Consider the following 20708-nt stretch of genomic DNA (forward strand, 5'->3'; position numbering starts at 1 on the left):
GTCTCTTAATTTATTATTTTAACTGTTTCGTTGTTTTTCAGTGTGTTTCAGGTGGGATAATATTTTTAGTGTATATAAGAAAGAAGATGTGAGGACTTTGGTTTCTGTGTTTAGATAAGCTTCTGTACTAATGAGTAGAACATCCTCAAATGGATGCACTGACAGCAGGGATTTGGCAGGCAGGCTCCGCGCCACTGATGCTGTTTGCTCCGGGCATGGATCTCTGCCCGTAACAATGAGGCAAGAACTTGATATGAAAAGGGGAAAAAAACCCCAAAGGATAGGTTGGAGACAGAAGAAAAGGGCTGCCTGAGCCAAGGACATGCTGCTTCCTCCTTACTAGCACTAATATTCAAGATTTGTGTATTTGGCAGTGTTCCTGGGTTTACAGTTTTCGGTCAGAAATCTGAGAGGCTTAATGCTGTTGCCCAAATGTGAGATGTCTAATGCCACTTGAGATAGCTTAAAATACTGCACCTGATTTCCAGAAGGGCTTGAGTCTCTGAGATGTAATTATGACATCTTGCCAGCCTGTGACGAGGTCTCACACCCAAGTGCAGTCTCAAATGGTGGCAAATGCCTGTGTTTAAGGAAACGGAATGGAGTTGTTATCTGGGCTTCTGGAGAACTAAGCTGGGGAATGTTTATGTGCAGACACATTAAAAAAAACCCACAAAACCTACCAAACCCCAAAACTTTTCTACATTTCACTGGATTAAAAATTCAGCAGAAGTAACCTTGCAAAAGAACCTAAGGGCCTTTTAACTAATATTGATGTGGTAGAAAAATGAGTAATTTCCTTAAAGAGATGAGCAAAGATTTCAGGACAGAGAACAGCCCCTCCCTTAATAAACACCACCACCACCAAAAAAGCCAAACAAACAAAACAAACCCCAACCATGAAATACCAAAATAACCCAAACCACCTCCAAAACAAAAAATTAAAAGGAGTTAAAATTAATTTATTGCCAAAGTCTTTTCTGTTACAGTTGATGTGTGTGTACTGCAGAGAGCACAGTGCAGGTTTAGGAAGCGGATCTCGTAGTCCTCGCTGGGAAACAAAGAGGCAAGTGTAGACCTGGGAATGAGATTTTCTTACCCAGCTAAATGCCTCCTACACATTCTGCGCAGTTGAAGAAAGTTAGGAAATGGTATGGGTAACCTTATCAAAAGATAAGGTTTCTATCTATTGACTTTTAAAGTGGTGTGAGAAAAGGAATTTCTTAGGTGTGTGTTGGATAAAAAAAAGGCTCAGACCGCTCCCCCAAATCCCCCCATCCCTCCTTCCGTCAGGCTCCTTCTGTGGTCCTTTGACAAACGGGAGAAAGTTCTCTCCTTTCGGTGTGCTGGTTTGACACTTCTGTAAAAATGGGGAATTCCTCCTTTGCAGCTCTCAAACATGCAGCCCAGTTTGTATATGGACAGTTAGACTGGCTGGTGTTGGCAGAAGAAATGAAATCTTACCAGGCATTTTGCATAGAAGTTAGTGGGGTGTTTTTGGTGTGTGGTGTTTGGTTTTTTTTTTTTTGGTTTGTTTGTTTGGGTTTTTTTCCCCTCCAGATTGGGAACTATAACAACAAGATGGAAAAGCTCCCATTAGATTGCTTACCTGTTGTGAGTACTTGGTGGGTGTATATATAGACTTAAGGAATTAAACTTTTTTTTTTGAAGTGTACGCAATTTTTGCAAAAGAGTGGGTAAGAGGCATAAGGGATAGGAGAAGAAATTGAGCTTGAGAGAGGGAAAAGAAATTATTCATCTTCTCTTTGTATTTTGCATGAGGAAATAATGCATGGTTAATACCAGTTTCCAGTGACAGTAAAATAATATTTTGTAATGAAGATTCTGGGAAAATGACAGAGAGGAGGTAGATTAGATTTCTTTTACCACATTTGCATCCAGTGATCAAAAATACTGGTTAGAATTGGTGAATAATGACTCTTGCAGTGGATGACGGCATCTGTAGAGAGCCAAAAATTTGCTGACTGAACGTTGCTTTTATAGAAATTCATATTGTGCAGAATTAAAAACTGTTATGTTGCATGTTGCTATGGATAATTTGCTCAAACATGGAAGGAAACATTTCCTCTCTGCCTTCCTACCTCTTTTCCTGTTCTGAAAAATGGGATATACTAAAATATATCAGATTGCTAAAAAGAGATGTAGGGAGGATATGTGGAGAAAAGGATTTGATTCCTGATGTTTACAGAACACAAAGGCCTGTGTTCATAGATAGATTCTTAGAATATTTCTGTTTAGCATCAAGTGAGATAAGTCTTTTGTTTCCTTCAAAACAAAACCCAAATATATTGACAGTGGATATGAATTGTGCTTTTTAAAGAATTTTTGTATATTGTTTCCTTTTATAAAGCTGCCATAATTTACTGATAAAGTTATTGTGTGTTCTGTTCTAATTTTTAATTGCTCAACAAAATAGAAAATGCATAGAATCAAACTTTCTCGATATATTAAAAAAACCAACTGTTGGCCCTTCTGTTTATTTAAATAAAATATAAAAGACAGTAAGACAGAATTTTTTAATACCTTAAAGAAAACAAATTAGGTAATAGAGAGAAGAACAGTTTCCTGGGCCTAAATATTCTTTGATGTGAGGGAAAGGAGATGCATTCCCTTCATAAGCAAAATAGGAGGAGGGTAAAGAGGTGTGTGTAGTTGAGGGTTGGTGTGTTTGGTTTTTTTTTTTTTGAAAGTATGAGTGATGGAAAAGTTTAGCTATGCAAAGAATAATATTAAAGCTAAAAGTGCAGATTAGTAATATTTCTATTAATTTATACACATCTTTTGGGGGATGTTACAAAAGATGAGAATCTTTCCCCGTTCTCACTACTGGGGGAGTTCTGAATCTAAGTGTAGGCTTTTAAAGTACCGCAGTTAATCACACTGGCAAACTAATGATATCTTTCATCAGTGTATTAATGTTAATCATGCTTCTGCCCTCCCTTCCCTTTGTATGTTAGGATGTGTATGAATATTTATTTCAGTTTATTGTTGGTGTGTTGTTTTGTTTGTTTGGTTGGTTTTTTTCCCCTCTCCAATTGGCTTGATTTTATAGGTGTAGCTAGCTCCATGGCAAGAAGTCAAACCCTCAACTTGGGTAAATACTCAAGTCACTGCATATGAAAACTGAAGTTTTCTTTGCAGCTTTGACTTTGCTCCATTTTGTTTGGGGAGGGTTTTGGGTTGGGTTTTTTTGTTTGTTTGTTTTAAACCTTCAGTGCTCTTGAAATTTTGTGTAATTTTCTATGTTATGTGAGATGTTAATGTTCAGCATCCTCTATTACACTACATCAAGGTCATGAGCAGAATGTGTGTAATGCAGTTCATACATCTGGTAACTTCTGGCAGAGAGGAGGTTGTCTCTGTTCTTGAGTATCTGCAGTAGCTAGTTATTATCTGTGACCTGTGACTCTTTTTAAAGACCCTGCCTGAGGAAAAGGTTCTCTAAAATTCAGATACATTAGTATTTCATTAACCGGTCTTAAGTTAGAGTTAATCTTCTATGATGACTTCCATTAGGAATGTCCAAATGTGTCCACGTTTGTATTTTGTAACAAAAAAAGCTATGAATTAATATTCCATAAGGTAATAATCATGGTTTTTTTTTTTATTTAGGTGAATTTGTGTTTGTTTCAGATTACTATATTTAGAGATCTGTGGCTTTCAGAATTTAAATTGAAAAGAACAGTTCAGAAGTTGTTAATGTTTAAGCAGCAGGTAGACAAGAATATCTTAGTGATTCCATCCTACGAAGAATGGCAGTTAACTAGGAAGAAAAAAGCATGTTTTTACTGTTTACATGGACTGTCACATGTAAATCTGAGGACAGATGTCAGAATAATTTAGCAGACAAAAGCACAGCTACTTCCGAGTCTTTCAGTATCTGTGCTGATAAATACCTGTCATAGTCTGAAAACCTTGAAAGCTTGTGATTTATCAGTACGTCAGGAAAGCAAGTTTTACAAAAGAATAGCAAATGACACTTCTTTTAGGAGCTGTAGAATATCTGTTTGTTTGTAAATTAAATTTTGTTTCAAATTAAATTTTCTAATATGTAAATTTTATTTCTAAGCAAAAGACTCATCATAGATGTTAATTGACTTTGTATGTGTATTCATACTTCTATTTTTACTCTCTGTAACTTTTTCTATCTAAGTAGGTGTTATCTGTCAAGTGTTCAAGCAAGGCTCAGATATAAAAACATCCATTCCTTTCTAAACATAATTTTAAATTAGATGTGACATATGTATGTGTTACATATGTGTGTGCATATGGGTAGACAGATAGTTGTAGAGAACATACAAAAAAGGCGAGTTTGATTACATGGAAATCTGGAAATCAGATTTTATTAATTACTTCTGTAAACTGTTTTGGTGTTGCACCAACTTTTGAGTGCCTTGCCCTAATGGAGCGGTAACTGCGGGGGGCAGGAAACCCCACTTCTCTTTCAAAAGTTGATAGGAGAAATGATTGGCTGTGGTTGTATGGTTGCAAGATGGGTTTTAAAAACAAACAAAACCCAAATAAGTAACACAAGCCCCCCTCAAAAAAAAAACCCCCACCACATCAAAAAACCAAAACAAACCACAAATAAACAAGAAAAGAACCCACCACCACCACCACCACCAATTCCCCCCTGCCCACCTCCCCCCAAAAAACCCCAGCCAAACATCCCAAACCCGTTACCGTTCACGGAGAGCAAGGTGATCACGGGTCGTGAGGAGTTTCTTTGTGGCTTTTTAGGTGTGTCTTCTCAGAAATGAGATTTCTGAACTAGAAAGCGCTAAGGAAAAGCGGTGTGTCTGTGGTTTGGTTGGAGCGTTTGATGGCAGCACCTTCGATGTGAGTGTTTGATCACTTGCATTTTAAAACAAGTCTCTTTAGAATTTTCAGTGTTTTCAAGAGAAAAATTCCCAGTAATGATTAAGGATATCTGACAGACTAAAGGATGGCAAGTTAGATCTGCTGGGTTAAAAGACAGTGGAATGTACTTTTAGTCTTCTGGTCAGCTTTGCCAAGAGTTTGGTTTTTCTTTGTACGCTATTGTACAATGTACAACAAAGGCATCTTCCTAGAAAGGATAATGAAGTCTTTGGGGTTTTTTGGATGTCACTAATGTTTAGAAAAAGTCACAAGGTTTTTCTTGGAAGAACTGTGGATATTTTAGGTAGCTTGTGTACTTTAGAATTGACTAACCTTGACATTAAACTACAGCGGGGAAATTATTTTTCTTGAAGCACAGACAATGCTGAAGCTTACTGAATCCAGTTTTGGTTTGCAGTTCCATCCGTGCAGTTCTGCTGAAACCAGTGCAATAGAAATCAATGTAGCTTGCTTATATCACAGTGTGTGGTTTTACTCCTTTTCCAAGCCTTGATAAAAGAAATGTTATATATATATGTGTGTGTGTAATTTTTTAAATTACTTCTGTCATTTTGGGATCACAGACATTTTTAAGTCAGGGTCAGGGCGCTCTGTTTTTTTCCTACTTGTCTTGTAGCTATGGAGTATGGATTAATGGCAGGGTACTTACCTGGCACTGGATAAAGGCAGACTGGAATTTACATCTCCAATTATGTCTTAATAAGTTGCAAATTGAGCTGATGTTTGTAATTTTAATCAAGTGATAATTGCTGAACTAATTTTGTCCCTGACTGGTGATGTATTTAATGTCAAAGACGGTGCGTACTGTTAATTTCTCTAAGTTCCAATTGAAGAAAAGTTTGAAATGTGTTGATAGATTTTTACATATTAATTTAAACGTAGTAAAAGTAAAATAGGCTTGTTAAAAGTGGCATCTGAGTAGGTGTAAGATCTAGGTAGTTTTTGACAGTAATCTGAATAAACTTTGTGGTTCACTAGAAAAAAAATGGTAAGTAATGAACAATTTTTCAGGCACTGATACCACCTAGTGGCAAAAAAATCTTGTTACTTCTTTACATAATATGTATTGAAAAAAATACGAAGTTTGTGTCGCATATAAAAGGAGGATTAAACTGTGTCTTTTGTAACATGTACTCATGCGTAGTACTGCAAAAGCTGTTAGAGAGCGGGCAGCTAGAATTTGAACACTTGCACTTCACTACTTGGTACAGATGGGGTGGTTTTGATACAGTTGTAAACATATTTACTCTGTCCCATTTAAAAAAAAAAAAGAGCAATTTCATTAAATGTACAACTGAATGAGGGTAATGGGGACTTTGTACAGGTAAAAAGAAAACAGGTCCTTTTCGATGTGTGCGTGTACACATCACAAACGTATGCCTTTGGAATAGAAGTTTGAATTCAGGTAGCATTAAGGGTGTAGCTATGGGTTGGGAATTCCTGGCAAGATGTTGTCTGGGATGGGATCCCAGAAGTGGTTCAGAATGGATCTGCAGAGTCCCTCCTGTGGGCACAAGGAGGGGGTGAGGCATGGTGGGGAGCGACGGGGAGAGGCTGCAGGAAGGCAGGGCTCCCGCTTCTGGAGGCAAGACCAGTGCGTGCCAGGCGATGATGACTACAGTGTTGGTCACTTGGTATAATGCAATCCGTCAAGATTGGATTATGGAAATGACGTTGCTAAGTAAAATATTGACCAACTGCTCTTTAAAAAATGCAAGCCTTTAGCTCTTTCAATTACGGTAGTATGTGAAATCATCTTTCATTTCTTATCGCCAGCTGATGTAGGTCCAGTAGAAAAGTTAGATTTATCAGTGTAACACCTGTAAAGTGACTGTTAATGTGTAAGAGAGTAACTTAGACAATTCTGACTGATGTATGTAGACTGTTTTATTTTTTCCCTTTTCATTTATAGGTACTTGTTTCACAGTGGCAATCCAGAGCATCCAGGAGACATACTTCTAAACACAACTGTGGAAGTTTTGCCTTTTCAGGTATGAATTTATTGATTTGTGTCTTCTCCATTATAGGATAAAAGCAAAACCTCCTAATTTTATTGACTTTTTTTAACAGAGTGGAGAGACCTGAATGCTTCTTTTTTTTAACTGTAGGATCTTGATGCTCTGATGCGCTCATACTTCTTTTTAATTGGATCTATTCACAGAAAACTCTAACTATTCAGATGTTCATTCAGAGTGCAGTCTGCTACAAGTGCTGTTGGTAATTTGGAGGTGAACAAGCTCGTTTTCTTCCAATTCACTGCTACTATTTAAAACAAAAAACCAAACAATCTTCCCTCTCCTGTGTATTTTGGCAAATGGGAAACCTAAGTCAATCTGCTTTTTGACTTAATAAAGAAGTCTTGGCTTAGGAATTGACACACATTAAAACCTTACTGGATATTGAAATATCTGGACTCTTAAACTGAATGTGTTCCTTTCTCCTGATTACTGATATTTTTTTTTTCCCCCATAAATCGGTCTGAGTTTTATCTCAGGAGGGCACTGTGCTATCTAAAGTATAAACCTGCTTGAAGCCAGATGGTATGGGTTCTTTTTCTTCAAGTAGGTATTATAGCTAACCATTTCTATCACAAAAGACTATGAGAGGATGAAGAGATTACTTCAGACAAGTTTATTTTATTTAGTATTAAAGTAGGAAAGTATTTCTATCTTCTCCCATACACCTGGTATAGGTATCTTGAAATCTGTGCCTAAATCGCCGTATGCCGACTCTTTTTTTTTTTTTTTTTTTTTTTTTTTTTCCTTTTTTAAAAGTAAATGATCATGGAGGAGTTCACTTTTCATTCTTGGCAGTCTGCCTTCCTGGGAGTGAGAAAAAATAGGAAATTCTGACCACCCCCATCTTTAAAAAGAAGTTTGTCAGTTTGATTCTAATTATACAACATGATATGTGGGATATTATATCATATCATGAGATTTATGGGTTTTGTTTCTCAAGAGCTTTGGAAATATATTCAGCCACAAAACCAGCAGCAACCCTCACTTCATCTGTGCCCAACATTCTGCAAGAATGCACAAGATAATGAGGAAAAAAGTGCATCAAGTGTCTCTTTTTTTTGACGACACTCGCCTGAGAAATGTCCCTCATACTAAAGCATCCCTTAAGGAAGTAATGCTACTGAGCTTCTATTGCTATGGACACAATCTGTGGAAAGGTAAACAGGAAATTCTGCATCTGGCCCATTCCTAAGCCATTGGTGTCAGCAGAAAATGTCACCAATATGAGGACAGCAGCTTGCAGAATGATAGGTACTCTCCTGAGGGAACTATTTCTCCACCATGGACTTCAGTAGAGCTGGAAGCCTGTTCAGGTACTTCAACCCTGATCCTCCCTAAGCAGAATTCAGAAAAAGAAAAAATAACCCTTAGAAGCCAGAGTGACCCCAGACCAGATTTGTCTGGGACTCAAGCAACACACTCAAACCAAACCAACAACAAACAAAACAAACAAACACCACCACCACCACAAAAAAACCCAAAACACCCCCCCCTCCAAGAAAGAAAACCCCAAACCAAGCAACCAACCAACTCCAAAAAACCCTTTAAAAAAACCCTACCTCAAAACCAAAAAAACCCCACCACTGTGTCAGCAGCCTCCCTTAAAAGTAGGAATAAAAAACCCCAAAGCTGATGGATTTAATCTCCGGTTTTGTGAAGCGTTTTTAATTGATTCCTAGGAAATTCTTACAGTGGGTCTTTTAGTATTGGATCATGTGATTCTGGTTGTAATTTTTCCAGCTGTTTTTGAAGCTCTGGTCTACAATTTGATTTGTCTGTGCTTATTAAAGAAGTGTATTGATCCCCATCCCTTTTTAGTGAGGCAGTGACAATTGCAATGCTTCCCTTGCTGGTCTGATGGCTTTTCATCTCGCTCAAATTCTTACATCAAAAAGTAAGCTGTAAGTTTCATTTGTCCTGAGAGGAATCTCTGGTTCAACCATAGGAAAAGAAGGCAAGATCCTGCGTTTGCTTTTCTTCTGCTGTGTATGCCAGTACCTGCTATGTATTCTGTTCACGTGGCAGTTACCATGCGAGTTACGTGGGGCGCTTAAAGTACTTTTTTTTTTTTTCTACTTTGAAGCCAAATACCATTCAGTTCTGCAACACTGCTGCTTTTTCTTTTTTTTGTGTTGGCTTGTCTAAAACTGTAAATAACTGTTCTAGGCTGGTTCATAATTATTTGGAAAAGATGGATGCTGAATATATAACAAGAGTGCACGCACATTTGTCTTTCCCTGGCAAAGTTGTATGTCAGAATAAATGATCTCATTTATACTTTGTTCTAGAATGAAGAACTGGTATTAAGCAAAGAAACCAAAGACAAACGCTTAGAGGACGGTTACTTCAGGATAGGTATGTCACAGTGGAAAGAAATGTGTATTGTTACTATTGCAACATTTAAGACATTTTCATTAAAATCAAAACAAACCTAAAACTGAGTTTTGATCATTCATTTTTGGGTACGTGACCTTGTAGGCTTTACTTAATATGGTTTCCAATATTTCTTTTCTGACACTGATGTACTAAACAAAGACCTAGTGTGACTCTTAGTTGTAGTGCAGCTACATCCGACTCCTCTGCCAGGATCGATCACCTAGATTATCGCAGAGGCATCTCCAGGCTGTGTAAGATCACCTCTTCTGTCGCGTGACTGCACAAGTGACTCTGTGTCAGCTGTTGGGCTTGGCCTGGATTTGAGCTCACCCTACAGACACTCAGCTGTCTCATCATGGGATGAGATTGGCATTTCCATAGCCACGCAGCTGTTGGGGAAGGTGCCAGGATACCTGTTGTCAAGGAAGAGAGATTTTACTCATGGGTTGTATTTAGCTTGCTGGACATAGGTTGGGCATCCCTGTTGCAGTGAAAGCAAGTTTTTTCATCTGAATGAATTGCAGTTTCTCTATAGGTTTTAAGTGTAAAGTCTTAACTAGGCTTTTAAAGTGGATTCTTATTCATCCTAATATAATTGAAGATCCTTTAAATAGGAATACATTATGCATGAATGATACCCCTTGTCCTTAATTGTCCTTGAAAACACATAAGCCAGGGTCTCCATGTTTAGTTCCATGATATTAAATGAAAATCTGTGCCAAAATCTTCCCAGAGTTTAAGGTGCTCATACCCTTAGACAGCTCCAAAGTTTTTATTCTTACATGTAGTCCTGTTCAGATCAGTGTGCTCTGATGATACACCCTCATCCTGTTTGTGTCTGAAAAGCTGAATCTGATATCAAAAATGGCTGGCTGTCTTCTGTTTTGGGAATGACACCAGTCAGCCCTACAGCCACCAGCATAGGTTTCACTTGTGAATTGCGATACTACAGACACATTTTTCTGGACACAGCTTTTGTGCTTTAGTTTGTCAAACAGGAGTTAATTGAGGATATACTTTCGCTTCTTTTGCAGGGAAATTTGAAAACGGTGTAGCTGAAGGAATAGTTGACCCCAGCCTAAACCCTATTTCATCATTCCGGCTTTCAGTAATACAAAATTCAGCAGTTTGGGCAATTCTGAATGAGGTGAGAGGTGGTATAACCTTTTAAAAATCAAACTGGCAAATGTGAGATTTCTTCATTCTGTCAGTGTGTTGAAGCTCAGAATTTTGGCTAACACTGAAAACAGCTACCTCTTATTACTGAGAAATGTAATACCCTAAACCATGACTTTCTTTTTTTCTGATTCTCTATTTCAGATTCATATTAAAAAGATTACAAACTGATCATGGAAATCTGCTTTAGAGGAAAAAGAAAGAATCCTTGAAACCTTTTCCTATAAAATCTGACATCCTTAGCAAGTCACAAATTGAAAATACTGAGCATGCACCTTATTCCAAATTTCTTTCATTTTCACTCGAACTCTACCTCTTGTGAAATCTACTGTAGATGAGAAGATTGTATTTACCCCTTCTTATCTGATCCATCCAGAAGCTGATGCTCCACACTGATAACGTTCGTCTGAGGCCTAAGTTGTCCTCCACTTTAACGTGACTTTACCATCTTATGGTTACAGAACCCTGCTATGCTTAACCTGTACTATTTTGATAGTATAGTAATATAGAGAAGTTGTACATATTGTTACATTCCTTGAAGAAGAAAAAAAATATAATTATTGTTAAATATGTTTTATGAAGGGGGTACTTTCGGAGTTCCATTTATTTTCTATAACAAGAACCCTCTTTTATAGACTGTCAGGGATATATATTAAAAATGTTAGGGATATTTAATTTATTAAAATAATTTGAAAAGTACATATTTTTATGCAGTAAAATTTTAAATTGATAGTTTTTTTTATGAATTCTCTAGTTTAAGTTATCTTTCTACATTTTTCTTTGGAGATGCAAACATAAATTAATACCATATTTCAAATATACTGCCATGTTTAAAAGAACTAGATTAAGTTTCTAAATTATGTAGTTTTGTACACAGAATCTGAATGATGTTCAGAGGCGTTAACAGAGTTCTGAAGAGCATTATTCTTTGGGGCTATGAAATTCCACATGTACAGTTTGTAGCCACATAAAAAGCATGCTGAAATGTCTTGTTTCATATTATGTACTAAATCTCCAGTGATTTTAGATTGAATCCATTGCATTTTAGAAGAATTTTTTCGATTCCAAACAGTTCTTTCTAAAAATCTTTGTAGACATTTCCTAGCCTGGACACATTCATTTTCTGTACTGAAAAAAAATAAATCATTCTCCAGCTTTGCTTTGGAGTGACAGAGGTTACCTTTTATCAAAAGAATTAATAGTAGGTAGGTACGTTTGATCTACAGAGGTTTCCTTTTAAGAAGTTCTGTTGTTGCAGCATTTATTCTAGATACATTACAGTGAGTAGTTACAGTTTATTTTTATTTTCTTCCATTGTTCAAGAAAAAGGTTTCAGTTTGACTCCTTTATTGATCGGTGCAGTAACCCACACTAACTTTTAATGGGAACTGAATTTGGCCTCAAGTTAGTACCCTGCTTTTTCATTTCAAGGGAAACAAGAGTGATCTTAAATGAATCGGAAACTCGGTCAGGAACAGAAAGTGGTTTGGATTAAGTCCAGGGCGGAATCGTTGCAGTACTAACGCTGCTGCTGCTCTTGAGTCCTTCTGCTTAGGTGTTTATGTGTAAGGACAGAGGCATGGGAAGATTTAAGTTACCCAGTCAGAAATGGTCAGGGAGAGGCCAAAATTCCTCTCTTTAACAGGACATCTCGAAAGCTGGCTTGGTTTTCCCTGTGGGAAAAAACCTCTGTTATCCCCAATATCTTTGTGGTCAGGGCACAGATGCACAAAACCTGTTGTGGGGTCCCTGATCTAGAGCGGGGATCTGGAATTCATATCTCCAGCATTAAAGTTCGACTAAGAGATCTGGCCTGTTTTTTGTGACCCATTTATAAGGAGCAGGAGCGTAAACCTGACTCTCCAGCACTGCAAACCATCACCACTGGGATATAGAGTCAACCTGTCTTCTGCTTTGTTGGCAAATTGTGTCGTAGCTTTGACAGTTCAGCAATATTCAAGTTTAAGAGCTTAACTACTTCTACAGACCATAGTCCTTTTTGTTTTAGCTATGTTATCTGGGGAGCCGGGGATGACAAGATTTGCACGCAGAGATAAGACCCCCTGTTTAGGCTGACTGGTGTAAGTTGAAGAAAAGTAGAAAGCTGCCAGGCAGGCCTTGTTTACTTTTTTCTGATCGCATCAGATGGTGTAAATAAAATGTTACTTGGAAAGCTCGTCTTGCCCATAGAGACTGTGGGCATAAGCTAAGCACTGGCCTCGTAGATGGAGTTTATTCTCGGATTTAGGAACGTGGGTGAGTAGGCTCTGAGTCCTGTGTGAATCCAGCCCCGTTTGTTACCTGTATAATGCCATGCCGTCAAATTAGTGCCACGCAATGGCTTTTTATCACACCTTAGCTAGCAAAGGTCTAAGAAAGTATTTAGGTTTTCTTCTCAGCTGTGCCTGTGAATGAGTGATGCAGGTAATTTAAACTACAGCTATTTATTACAATTTAGATTGCGGAAATATGTTCGATACTACAGTTTCTTAATATAAGTAGTTTTGCTGACAGTGACTTTCATCTTTTTCTATGAATTCAAAAGTTTACTGGTACCACTTATTTAAGCAAGTGGTGTGCTTATTCTGAAAGCATCACTGTTCCTGATGTTTCACAGTAGTTAAGATGAATCATTGCTAATATATTTAAATATGTAGAACCCTTACCATATTGACTGCAGACTCTGGTTAACAGTATATTTAGTTTTCAAAAATGTTGAGATGAAATTTATCAAAGACAACAAATTAACTAGTGCTTGGTGAAATATGGTGTGGTGTTTTTTGTTTTTTTCCTAAAAACTGTTGCATTTTTATTACATTGTGCTGGCAGGAGTTGGAAATACTCTGGGCTGCTTTAAATGTTCCTGATCTTATATGCTCTCTAAATAAATATGCCAGATTAATACAAATTATGTTTCATAGATTCAGGTAAATTCATCCCTGGTGTTAATCAGATAGTTCTGCAAATTTGCTTGGAAATTTTGCTGAGAAATAGAAAAAGCAGTGAAAATATTTTCTATATAATTATTTCTGCAGACAACTATTTTGGGCTTCCTGCCTTTCAAATTCCAATCCCCACGTCAGGCTAAAGTGGTGCAAATCTCCTTCCTGGAATTATGGTGAGATAAGAACACTTCGGCTGTTTGGCTCAACAGTCCTTAGCTTGGGCACCGTTCATGAGTGGGTGTGCTCCACAGGGGCTGGTGTCTCTTACACGTCCCAGTCCTAAGTTACAGTATTACCACAAGAGTTCCTCAGCATCTTAAACCTACTACCTGATTTTTGGGAGGTTTTTCCTACATGCATTTGATTTCAAGTTATTTTTGTTGTGGCCTTCAAAATCCCCTCTAGGCCACTGAATCTTAGAGTAATCAAATAATGGAAAGCGTTTCAAAATAAACTGCATTATCCCATGACCTGTTAGCTCCTTCTGATGCTGTTAAAGCTTCAGAAAAGAGAACTTTTGTGAAACCAAAGGCATTACCGGAAACCTTTATTATCTGGGCAAATTATTCTGAACTTCTTCTACTAGATGCCAAACAGACCAGCTAATATGAGCACTGGCTTTTCTGAGCTGATCAGGATTGCTCTGGACCAAGGAAATACAAGACTGTCAATATAATCTTGCTTTGCTCATTCAGTGGGTAGTCCTACTGAAAACTTTGTAAATAATGTGAACAGGATGTGATCCCAAATTAGCACTTTTAATTTTTTTAATTAAAGAGTGTTTCTAAAGCACTGTATAAGGCTTTGCGCTTTTGCAGGCATCTCAACCATGTATTTGCATTGATAGAAAATACTCCTGTAGATAGGTTGTTTTTTCTTAACTGAAAGATGGCTTAGAAAAATACAAACAGCTGAACATATGATTCATGGACCAAGGAAAGACTGGATTCTTCCGTCGTATCGCTGCTTGTCTAGCTGTTTCAAAAGCAGTTTTTAAATACCTTGAGTCAGTTTAGAGCAAAGCAATTTACACTTTGCCCATGTGATGCACAACTCCTTGAATGGGCTGGAGTGTAATTAGTCTTTGGCAAAATTAAACAACTGTGTAACCTTTTTCCTTCCTTTTTTCAAAGTGTATTATCATTTCCGTAATCTCTGCTTTTTGTTGGAAATACTTGCTCCAGGTGAAGTATTGTAGTAATTTGTAGTTTGCTTCCAACTGGGAAAATACTATTTTAGTCTTGTGGGGTGGAAAAAAAAGAATTAAATCTCTTATAACTTGCTCCCCTGAAATAAGTTAACCCTAGGTTCTAGATTTGTTCGTACTAGGAAGGATGTATTCTGAAAAAGTTAAAGCAAGTAACGTAGTAGAAAGGGAAAAAAAAAACCTTTGTTTTTTAAATTATCATTAAAATCACCAGCATAATGCCAAAAGGCTATTAAACAACTGGTGTTTTTAGGCTAGCATTGATTGCTGATGTAAAAATACCACACACACCCCCAGACCCGATGAATTAATTAGTCTTTGAGAGGGTCGCTTTTCTGACTTTAGTGGTCTCTTAAGGGTTTTGCTGATTTCTGCTGTAAACAGTGAGCTGCTGGAACTTCAAGTAGCTTAATTTTGAGAATGATGAAGCCTTCTTCCAAGGGGACAAACTCTGATCTCTCTGAAGGGAAGGTACCCAGGCCCTGAGTTGTTCATTGATTTCAATGGTATTGCACCACAGGGCACTAAATATGAAGTATTTTTGCTGTTGAGCTGAAGTGGGTGATCGCTGGGGCTGGGATTCCTCTTAGGGAAAGGGGTAGAGTTAGGCTGCAGCTGCCTGCAGGACGGGAGCTCGTGCTGTTAGCCAGGGTGGGGGCAGGTCCTGACCGGAATCCTTCGCCTTCTGTGGGTACAGCCCTTTCCTTGTTCAAAGGGGAGCGTTGCTCAGCATCTGCTGAGAGGGGAACACGATTCTCTTCAAGCCTTAACAGTGGCTGAAACACACAGTACTGTACGATGCACTGCCAGCATATTTGGTATTTTAAGATAAATATAGCTTTTCCTTAGCGATCAAATTCTAGTATTGAAAGATTAAGTCTTACTGTAACCAGTTTACTCTTGTGTTGCTTCGGAAACCGAATCCTAGTGCTCGTGTTTCATACTGAACACTGCTTTTGAAAGTTGTCACCTTCATTTTCCAGCAGGTATTGTTTGTGACTGTCAGTTTATACTCCTGCCTTGTGGACTTTACAGCTGCAGGCATTGCCACGAGCCCACCCTTGTAGCCAACCGAAACTTGTATTTCCCTTCCGCCTTCGTTGGCCTGCCGCTTGTGACGGCAGAGGTAGTAATACCTGCTGCGCTGCCAGACATTGGGTTTAAAAACTTGCTGCTATATTTGCAAACCTGATAGGGGTCATGTTAATTGTGCCTTTCATCACTGTTTCTTCTGTGTGCCAGAGTTGTCCATGTATATTCAAAGTAGTCATTAAAAGAAATCTCAAGTTCTTTCATAAAAGGAGGGGACAGTTCCGTATCAGGAGACAGCTGTTGCTTTACCATTGCGACACACAGGCCCAAAGGCAAGGTATTCCGGTATTATTCTTAAAGAAATCTGCTTTTTGGTGTCACTTAAAACCCTCATAATGTAGAGCTTATGCCCGTATGTGCAAAATATCTGCAGTAAGAGTTACGCTAAATAGACTTGTTGCAGTTAAATTTAAGCTACAGAGATGTACATGTAACTTGTTTTTAGGAATGTACTGCAAAAGTATTTGAACAAAATTGCTAACATGTTTACTGTTGTAAATATTTTAATAAAAAAAGGACACTTCAAACTTTTTTTACACAATTATCTACAATAAAGAGAAATTTACAACCATTTACAAAATGTTCTTAAGTTTTTCTTTACTGTCAAGACAGCTAAGATAAAAACAAAATAAACATTAGATAGCTGAAGTCCTGGTTTTATTTCACTCTGTATTTATAAAAGGAGCAAAGCATCTTGGTGAAGTTCCATCCACACGCTAATGAGATCAAATAGAGCATGATGAGAAGTGCAAACGGATACAAAAGAACAGCTGTGTTCTTCAAAAAGGGCAATGCTGAAACAGAAGCCACAAAGAAGCAAGTATAAAGTAGCGCTCTTTCAAAAAGGTGCTTCAGGTACAACCACCTTGGAAGACAGCAAGAAAAAAACAGATCCCAGGTTTGTCACGTCAGCCCTACCGTTATTACAGAGCACCTCAGTTAATTGGTGTAGGTAATGTCCCAGGAAACAGTTTTACTTAAAACGATAGTCTTAAACTCACTACAGCAGTTTTAGCCAATGCAAACATTTTGAAGTGGATTTACAGAGGAACAAGAAAAACAAGTTGAGGTGCCACAGGTCTCACACAAGAAGGGAAGTTGGTATGGTGAAGAATATAAATTCTTTGGTTAAGATGACCAGCCAGCTGAAAACATGGATTGGTAGATTTCTATCACACTTTTACCAGGAAGAAAGGATTACTTCGCCTCTGTTTTACAAATTAGTAGACTAAGATCAAATTAATAGGCTGCAATCATGCTCTTGTTTTTAGTCAAACAAAAAGAGTTGCTGTTACTCACCACTGTATCCTAGGAATGTCACATAGATGTAATAGCCAATTGCAATCAGCCATAATGTATTCCCAACAAAATACCCAACGACGGAATCGGATATGATGACATCTGAAAGAGACAACAGCTCTCAGCTGTTTTGATAGAGCATGATTTTGAAGCAGAGAGCACCAAATATTCTACTTACAGTTGATGAAAAACAGCTGGATAAAATGCAAAATGACTAGAAGTGGATAGAAAGCATTCAGATGAACATCAAAGGCATATCCCCATTCCACATCATAGTCTCTGTTCTGCTGCTTCACCAAGTACTTATTAGAAATGAACCTACAGGAAAAGATATTTATGTTGTTAACGTGAACCTACAAAGCTGCCTGACAAAATGCTGGCTTGAGACACTAAGCCATACATGAGCCTAACTCTGTACCCTGAGAAAGTTTCTGCTATCTGGGAGAAAAATATGCAAGAATTATGCAGACCGTACTATTGTTAAAACATCTTTTGTTGAAACTGTAATTACATCCCTTGCATGCAATGGGAGGCTGAAACACAATGCTGGTAACACAGAAACAAAACTTTTTAAATAGATCAGTGCTACAATTTATCAATGCAGTCACAAGTTCTCAGGCAGGGTGCCACCTCTGTTTGCGCACACAGGGAGATGGCTTCAGAAAAGTGCTTGTACATCATCTCTACATCTCACCCAGATATGGTTTATCTCATCTCTACAGAAATGGTGCCCTGCAAGGACAGAAAGAGGGCACAGCAGCACCCTTACAGTGAGCTGCTTCTTACTGCAAAGAAGCACTAACAGAACACACGTGCACTGCCTGGTGTTACAGGCTACGGGACAAGCCTCAAGACTTTGCTTTCTTCAGCTGAAATTCTGCTGACATGAGAAAATTTATCCCATTCAGAAGAGGAACAAGAAGTCGATGCATGTTCAGAAAAAAGAAGGTAAGAGATCAGAGCTTTCATGGTAGCTTCCTCTGACATATTGCTTGTGCCAAGGGCAGAGTCAGAAAGAGGCAGAGCCTGGGTGCAAGGTGAAACAAGGCAAGAAGGCGTTCAGACTCATTAGGAATGGAGGGAACTTGGGGGGGAATGGTCAGCCTGCGCTGGAAGAAGGGACTTGCACCAAACTGGAACTGGGTGACTGGTATCGAGGCCTGCAGGAAGCTGACTAAAGGAGAGAGGAAAACCAGCAGATGCTGAAGTCTTTCTGGTTCAGGAGACTGCACCCAGAGCCACCAGTTGCTGGAGGATGGGGCAACCATTACCATATGCTCTTCCCCAAACAATTTATGGGTTGCTGTCCCGGACAGGAAAGTAGGTCAGATGAACCTTTCATCAATCGATCAGCTACGGTTCCTGTGCGTGCCTCATCCTAAATTTTGCAATTACAAGCAGGAGTTCCCAAGGTCACTGTTTGAAAGGAATCTATCCCTTTTTCCAATCAGCATCAGTTTAAGATGTCAGCTCCATTACTAAGGACTCTCTTAAGTGTCCTTGCTTCCTTAAGTTCTTGGTAAAATAAAAATTCTTTCTTTGGTGCCCTCCCCTTGCCACAGTGCAGGAACAGTGACGTCCTGTTGTTCCATCATTCTCTTGCTGGTGCAGGACACATCTTTAACGTGCTGAGGCCTGGGTTACAAACTCACTCGCTATTGCCTCTCCCCTTCTGTAAGTCTCTGGCCATGACAGGATAAGACTGGTAGCGACTGCCACCAAAACAACAAAGCCAATGCACTTGAAATAGAACAGACATTGTGTGTAGTGGAAACAGCTAAAATCTTCAGCAAGAAGCAGGGGCCAATTGTGTATTGCCCTACTTAAACATAATCATCCTCAGGCTTACATTACTTAAGCTGTTCAACCAAAACAAGGAATGAAGAATTTTTTTTTGATCACCGCGTTTTTTATTTGGCATTATCGCTGAAGATTAACCAGCTGAAGAAGAAAGAAAACAAGCTGAAATGTTCATCATAATACAAACTTTCTGAATGTTCATCTTTTGCAGGAAATAGTGAAGAAAAAGATGTGTTCTTTTATACAGCAATATTTTGAAAGAATTACCACAACAGCACAAAACCTATAGTCAATACATACTTCATAATTTTGCCCCAAACAGAGAACCAAGTGTCTTGCAAACAGCAGAGGACTATCCGTGTCCGAACAGCAATACTGAACTCAGTTTCAGACATCATTACTTACCACATTAGAGTTGCAATCAGGAGGCCAACACCTACGCAGTCTATGAATACAACCCAAAGTAGCAGCTTTATTGTTTCAAAAAACCCCATGTCCAGCACAAATCCAAATCCTACAGTAGACACTGAAAGGAGAAAAAGATTATTTAAGTTAGCTGCAGAAAAGAAAGTATGAGATCTTAAACTGATATGTTTTTTGAGCGTTCTGTTACAAAATCTCCAGTTTTCTTCTTATTTTTCTCCCCTAGATTTTCAGTCCAGCAGCTCATTTTTTTTCTACCAAATACTAGGTATAATGCAATTTATTCATAATATAATCCCTTTCACAGATTGGGCAACACTCATCTGTACTTGGGCTTAATGATAGAGCTGGAAATCATATTGCTCCGCCTAAACTATTTTTTAAAAATTCAGACAATGCTACAAGAGAATATTCTGTTTTATACGAGCTCCTTGTTAACCCAAACCACGTGTATGGTGATACACGCTTTTATTTCCCAATTAACAGTTCTGACATTACTAACGGCAATGTGCTATATAGAAGAAAACAAATAGGATGATACTTATTGCATTTGCAGTTCAGTCTAGAAATTACGAGACACTGTTTATTGCTTAATTCTGCAATATATACAGAATCTCACTAGGGTCTTTATTGTAAAAAGAGTATTTTATCTGTAACATTCAGATAAACCAAATGTTCAGTATTTTTTAACTAAAGCATTGCTGTCTGGCACAAGGTTTCATTACTGCCTGTAAAGTTGTAGGGAACTACATAGTTTGAAATGCAACAGAAAATGAGTTGCAATAGAGATAGTATTAGTTACCCCTCCTCTGTTTTCCAATTCCCACCTTAACTTCCAAAAGGTTAGGCCATTTTCAACTATTCTACTTTGATTAAAAGATAATCCATGTGGATTGGTCTTTTTTTTTTGCGTGTGTGTGCTATTGGAGGGGCCACGAATGTTCATCCCTAAACTTTCCCTCCCTCTCTTTTATGCTGTCTATTCCCCTGCACTCACCGCAGAGCCAGATACTGAGAAGTACTAAGAAAGCAGGATCATCTCTCGCCCATTGGTCCTTTGTTTGTTTTCTGTAGTGAAAGTTCCTATAAACTCTCTGTGGTGAAGTAAACAGGTAAAGCATCTGCCAGAGAGCAAACTCAAAGTCCATCTGTCGGAAGTGGAAGAGCCTCCGCAGGTACTTGTAGCGTTTTGCTCCAGCTGTGTGCCTTGCAGCATCTCTGGAGCTCAGCGCACCGTTGCCCTGGCTCCGAGAATTAACCGAAGTGGTTGGCAGCATTTTGCTAAAGAAGAAATTTCAAAAGATGCCTTTGGTTTTGCATATAACGAGGACTAAAAATAAAATCACGCAATGCAGGCCGCATCGGCAATACTGGAGTTATAAAAACTACACAGAAATATAAACTATGACATTTACAGGCGAGGCTGCCATAGCCCAGCAGTCACTTTGTGGGAAGCAAGTGGGAAACTAG

The 20708-nt window shown here is 38.4% G+C and overlaps 2 protein-coding genes across 2 annotated transcripts in view; one reads left to right on the plus strand and one right to left on the minus strand.

Annotated features, from left to right (window-relative positions):
• Nucleotides 1–11557, plus strand: part of MGAT4A (mannosyl (alpha-1,3-)-glycoprotein beta-1,4-N-acetylglucosaminyltransferase, isozyme A) — a gene marked incomplete at its 5' end in the record, with an annotated part of 29701 nt that extends 18144 nt beyond the window's left edge. The window contains 4 exons of the mRNA XM_009695910.1: nt 6815–6893; nt 9209–9275; nt 10331–10443; nt 10617–11557. Of these exons, the coding sequence (XP_009694212.1) occupies nt 6815–6893; nt 9209–9275; nt 10331–10443; nt 10617–10643 (286 nt within the window). The remainder of the gene's footprint in view (nt 1–6814; nt 6894–9208; nt 9276–10330; nt 10444–10616) is intronic.
• A 4642-nt stretch (nt 11558–16199) lies between these two features.
• On the minus strand, nt 16200–20515 carry UNC50 (unc-50 homolog (C. elegans)). Its single transcript, XM_009695899.1, has 5 exons — nt 20236–20515; nt 19221–19341; nt 17194–17333; nt 17016–17117; nt 16200–16510 (listed from the first exon to the last, which is right to left on the minus strand). The coding sequence occupies exons 1-5, from the start codon at nt 20513–20515 to the stop codon at nt 16374–16376; spliced, it is 780 nt and encodes a 259-aa protein (XP_009694201.1). The 3' UTR covers nt 16200–16373.
• Nucleotides 20516–20708: the final 193 nt, after the last annotated feature.

Source organism: Cariama cristata, unplaced genomic scaffold (assembly GCF_000690535.1).
Source record: "Cariama cristata isolate BGI_N322 unplaced genomic scaffold, ASM69053v1 scaffold3430, whole genome shotgun sequence".
Taxonomy (NCBI): Eukaryota; Metazoa; Chordata; class Aves; order Cariamiformes; family Cariamidae; genus Cariama; species Cariama cristata.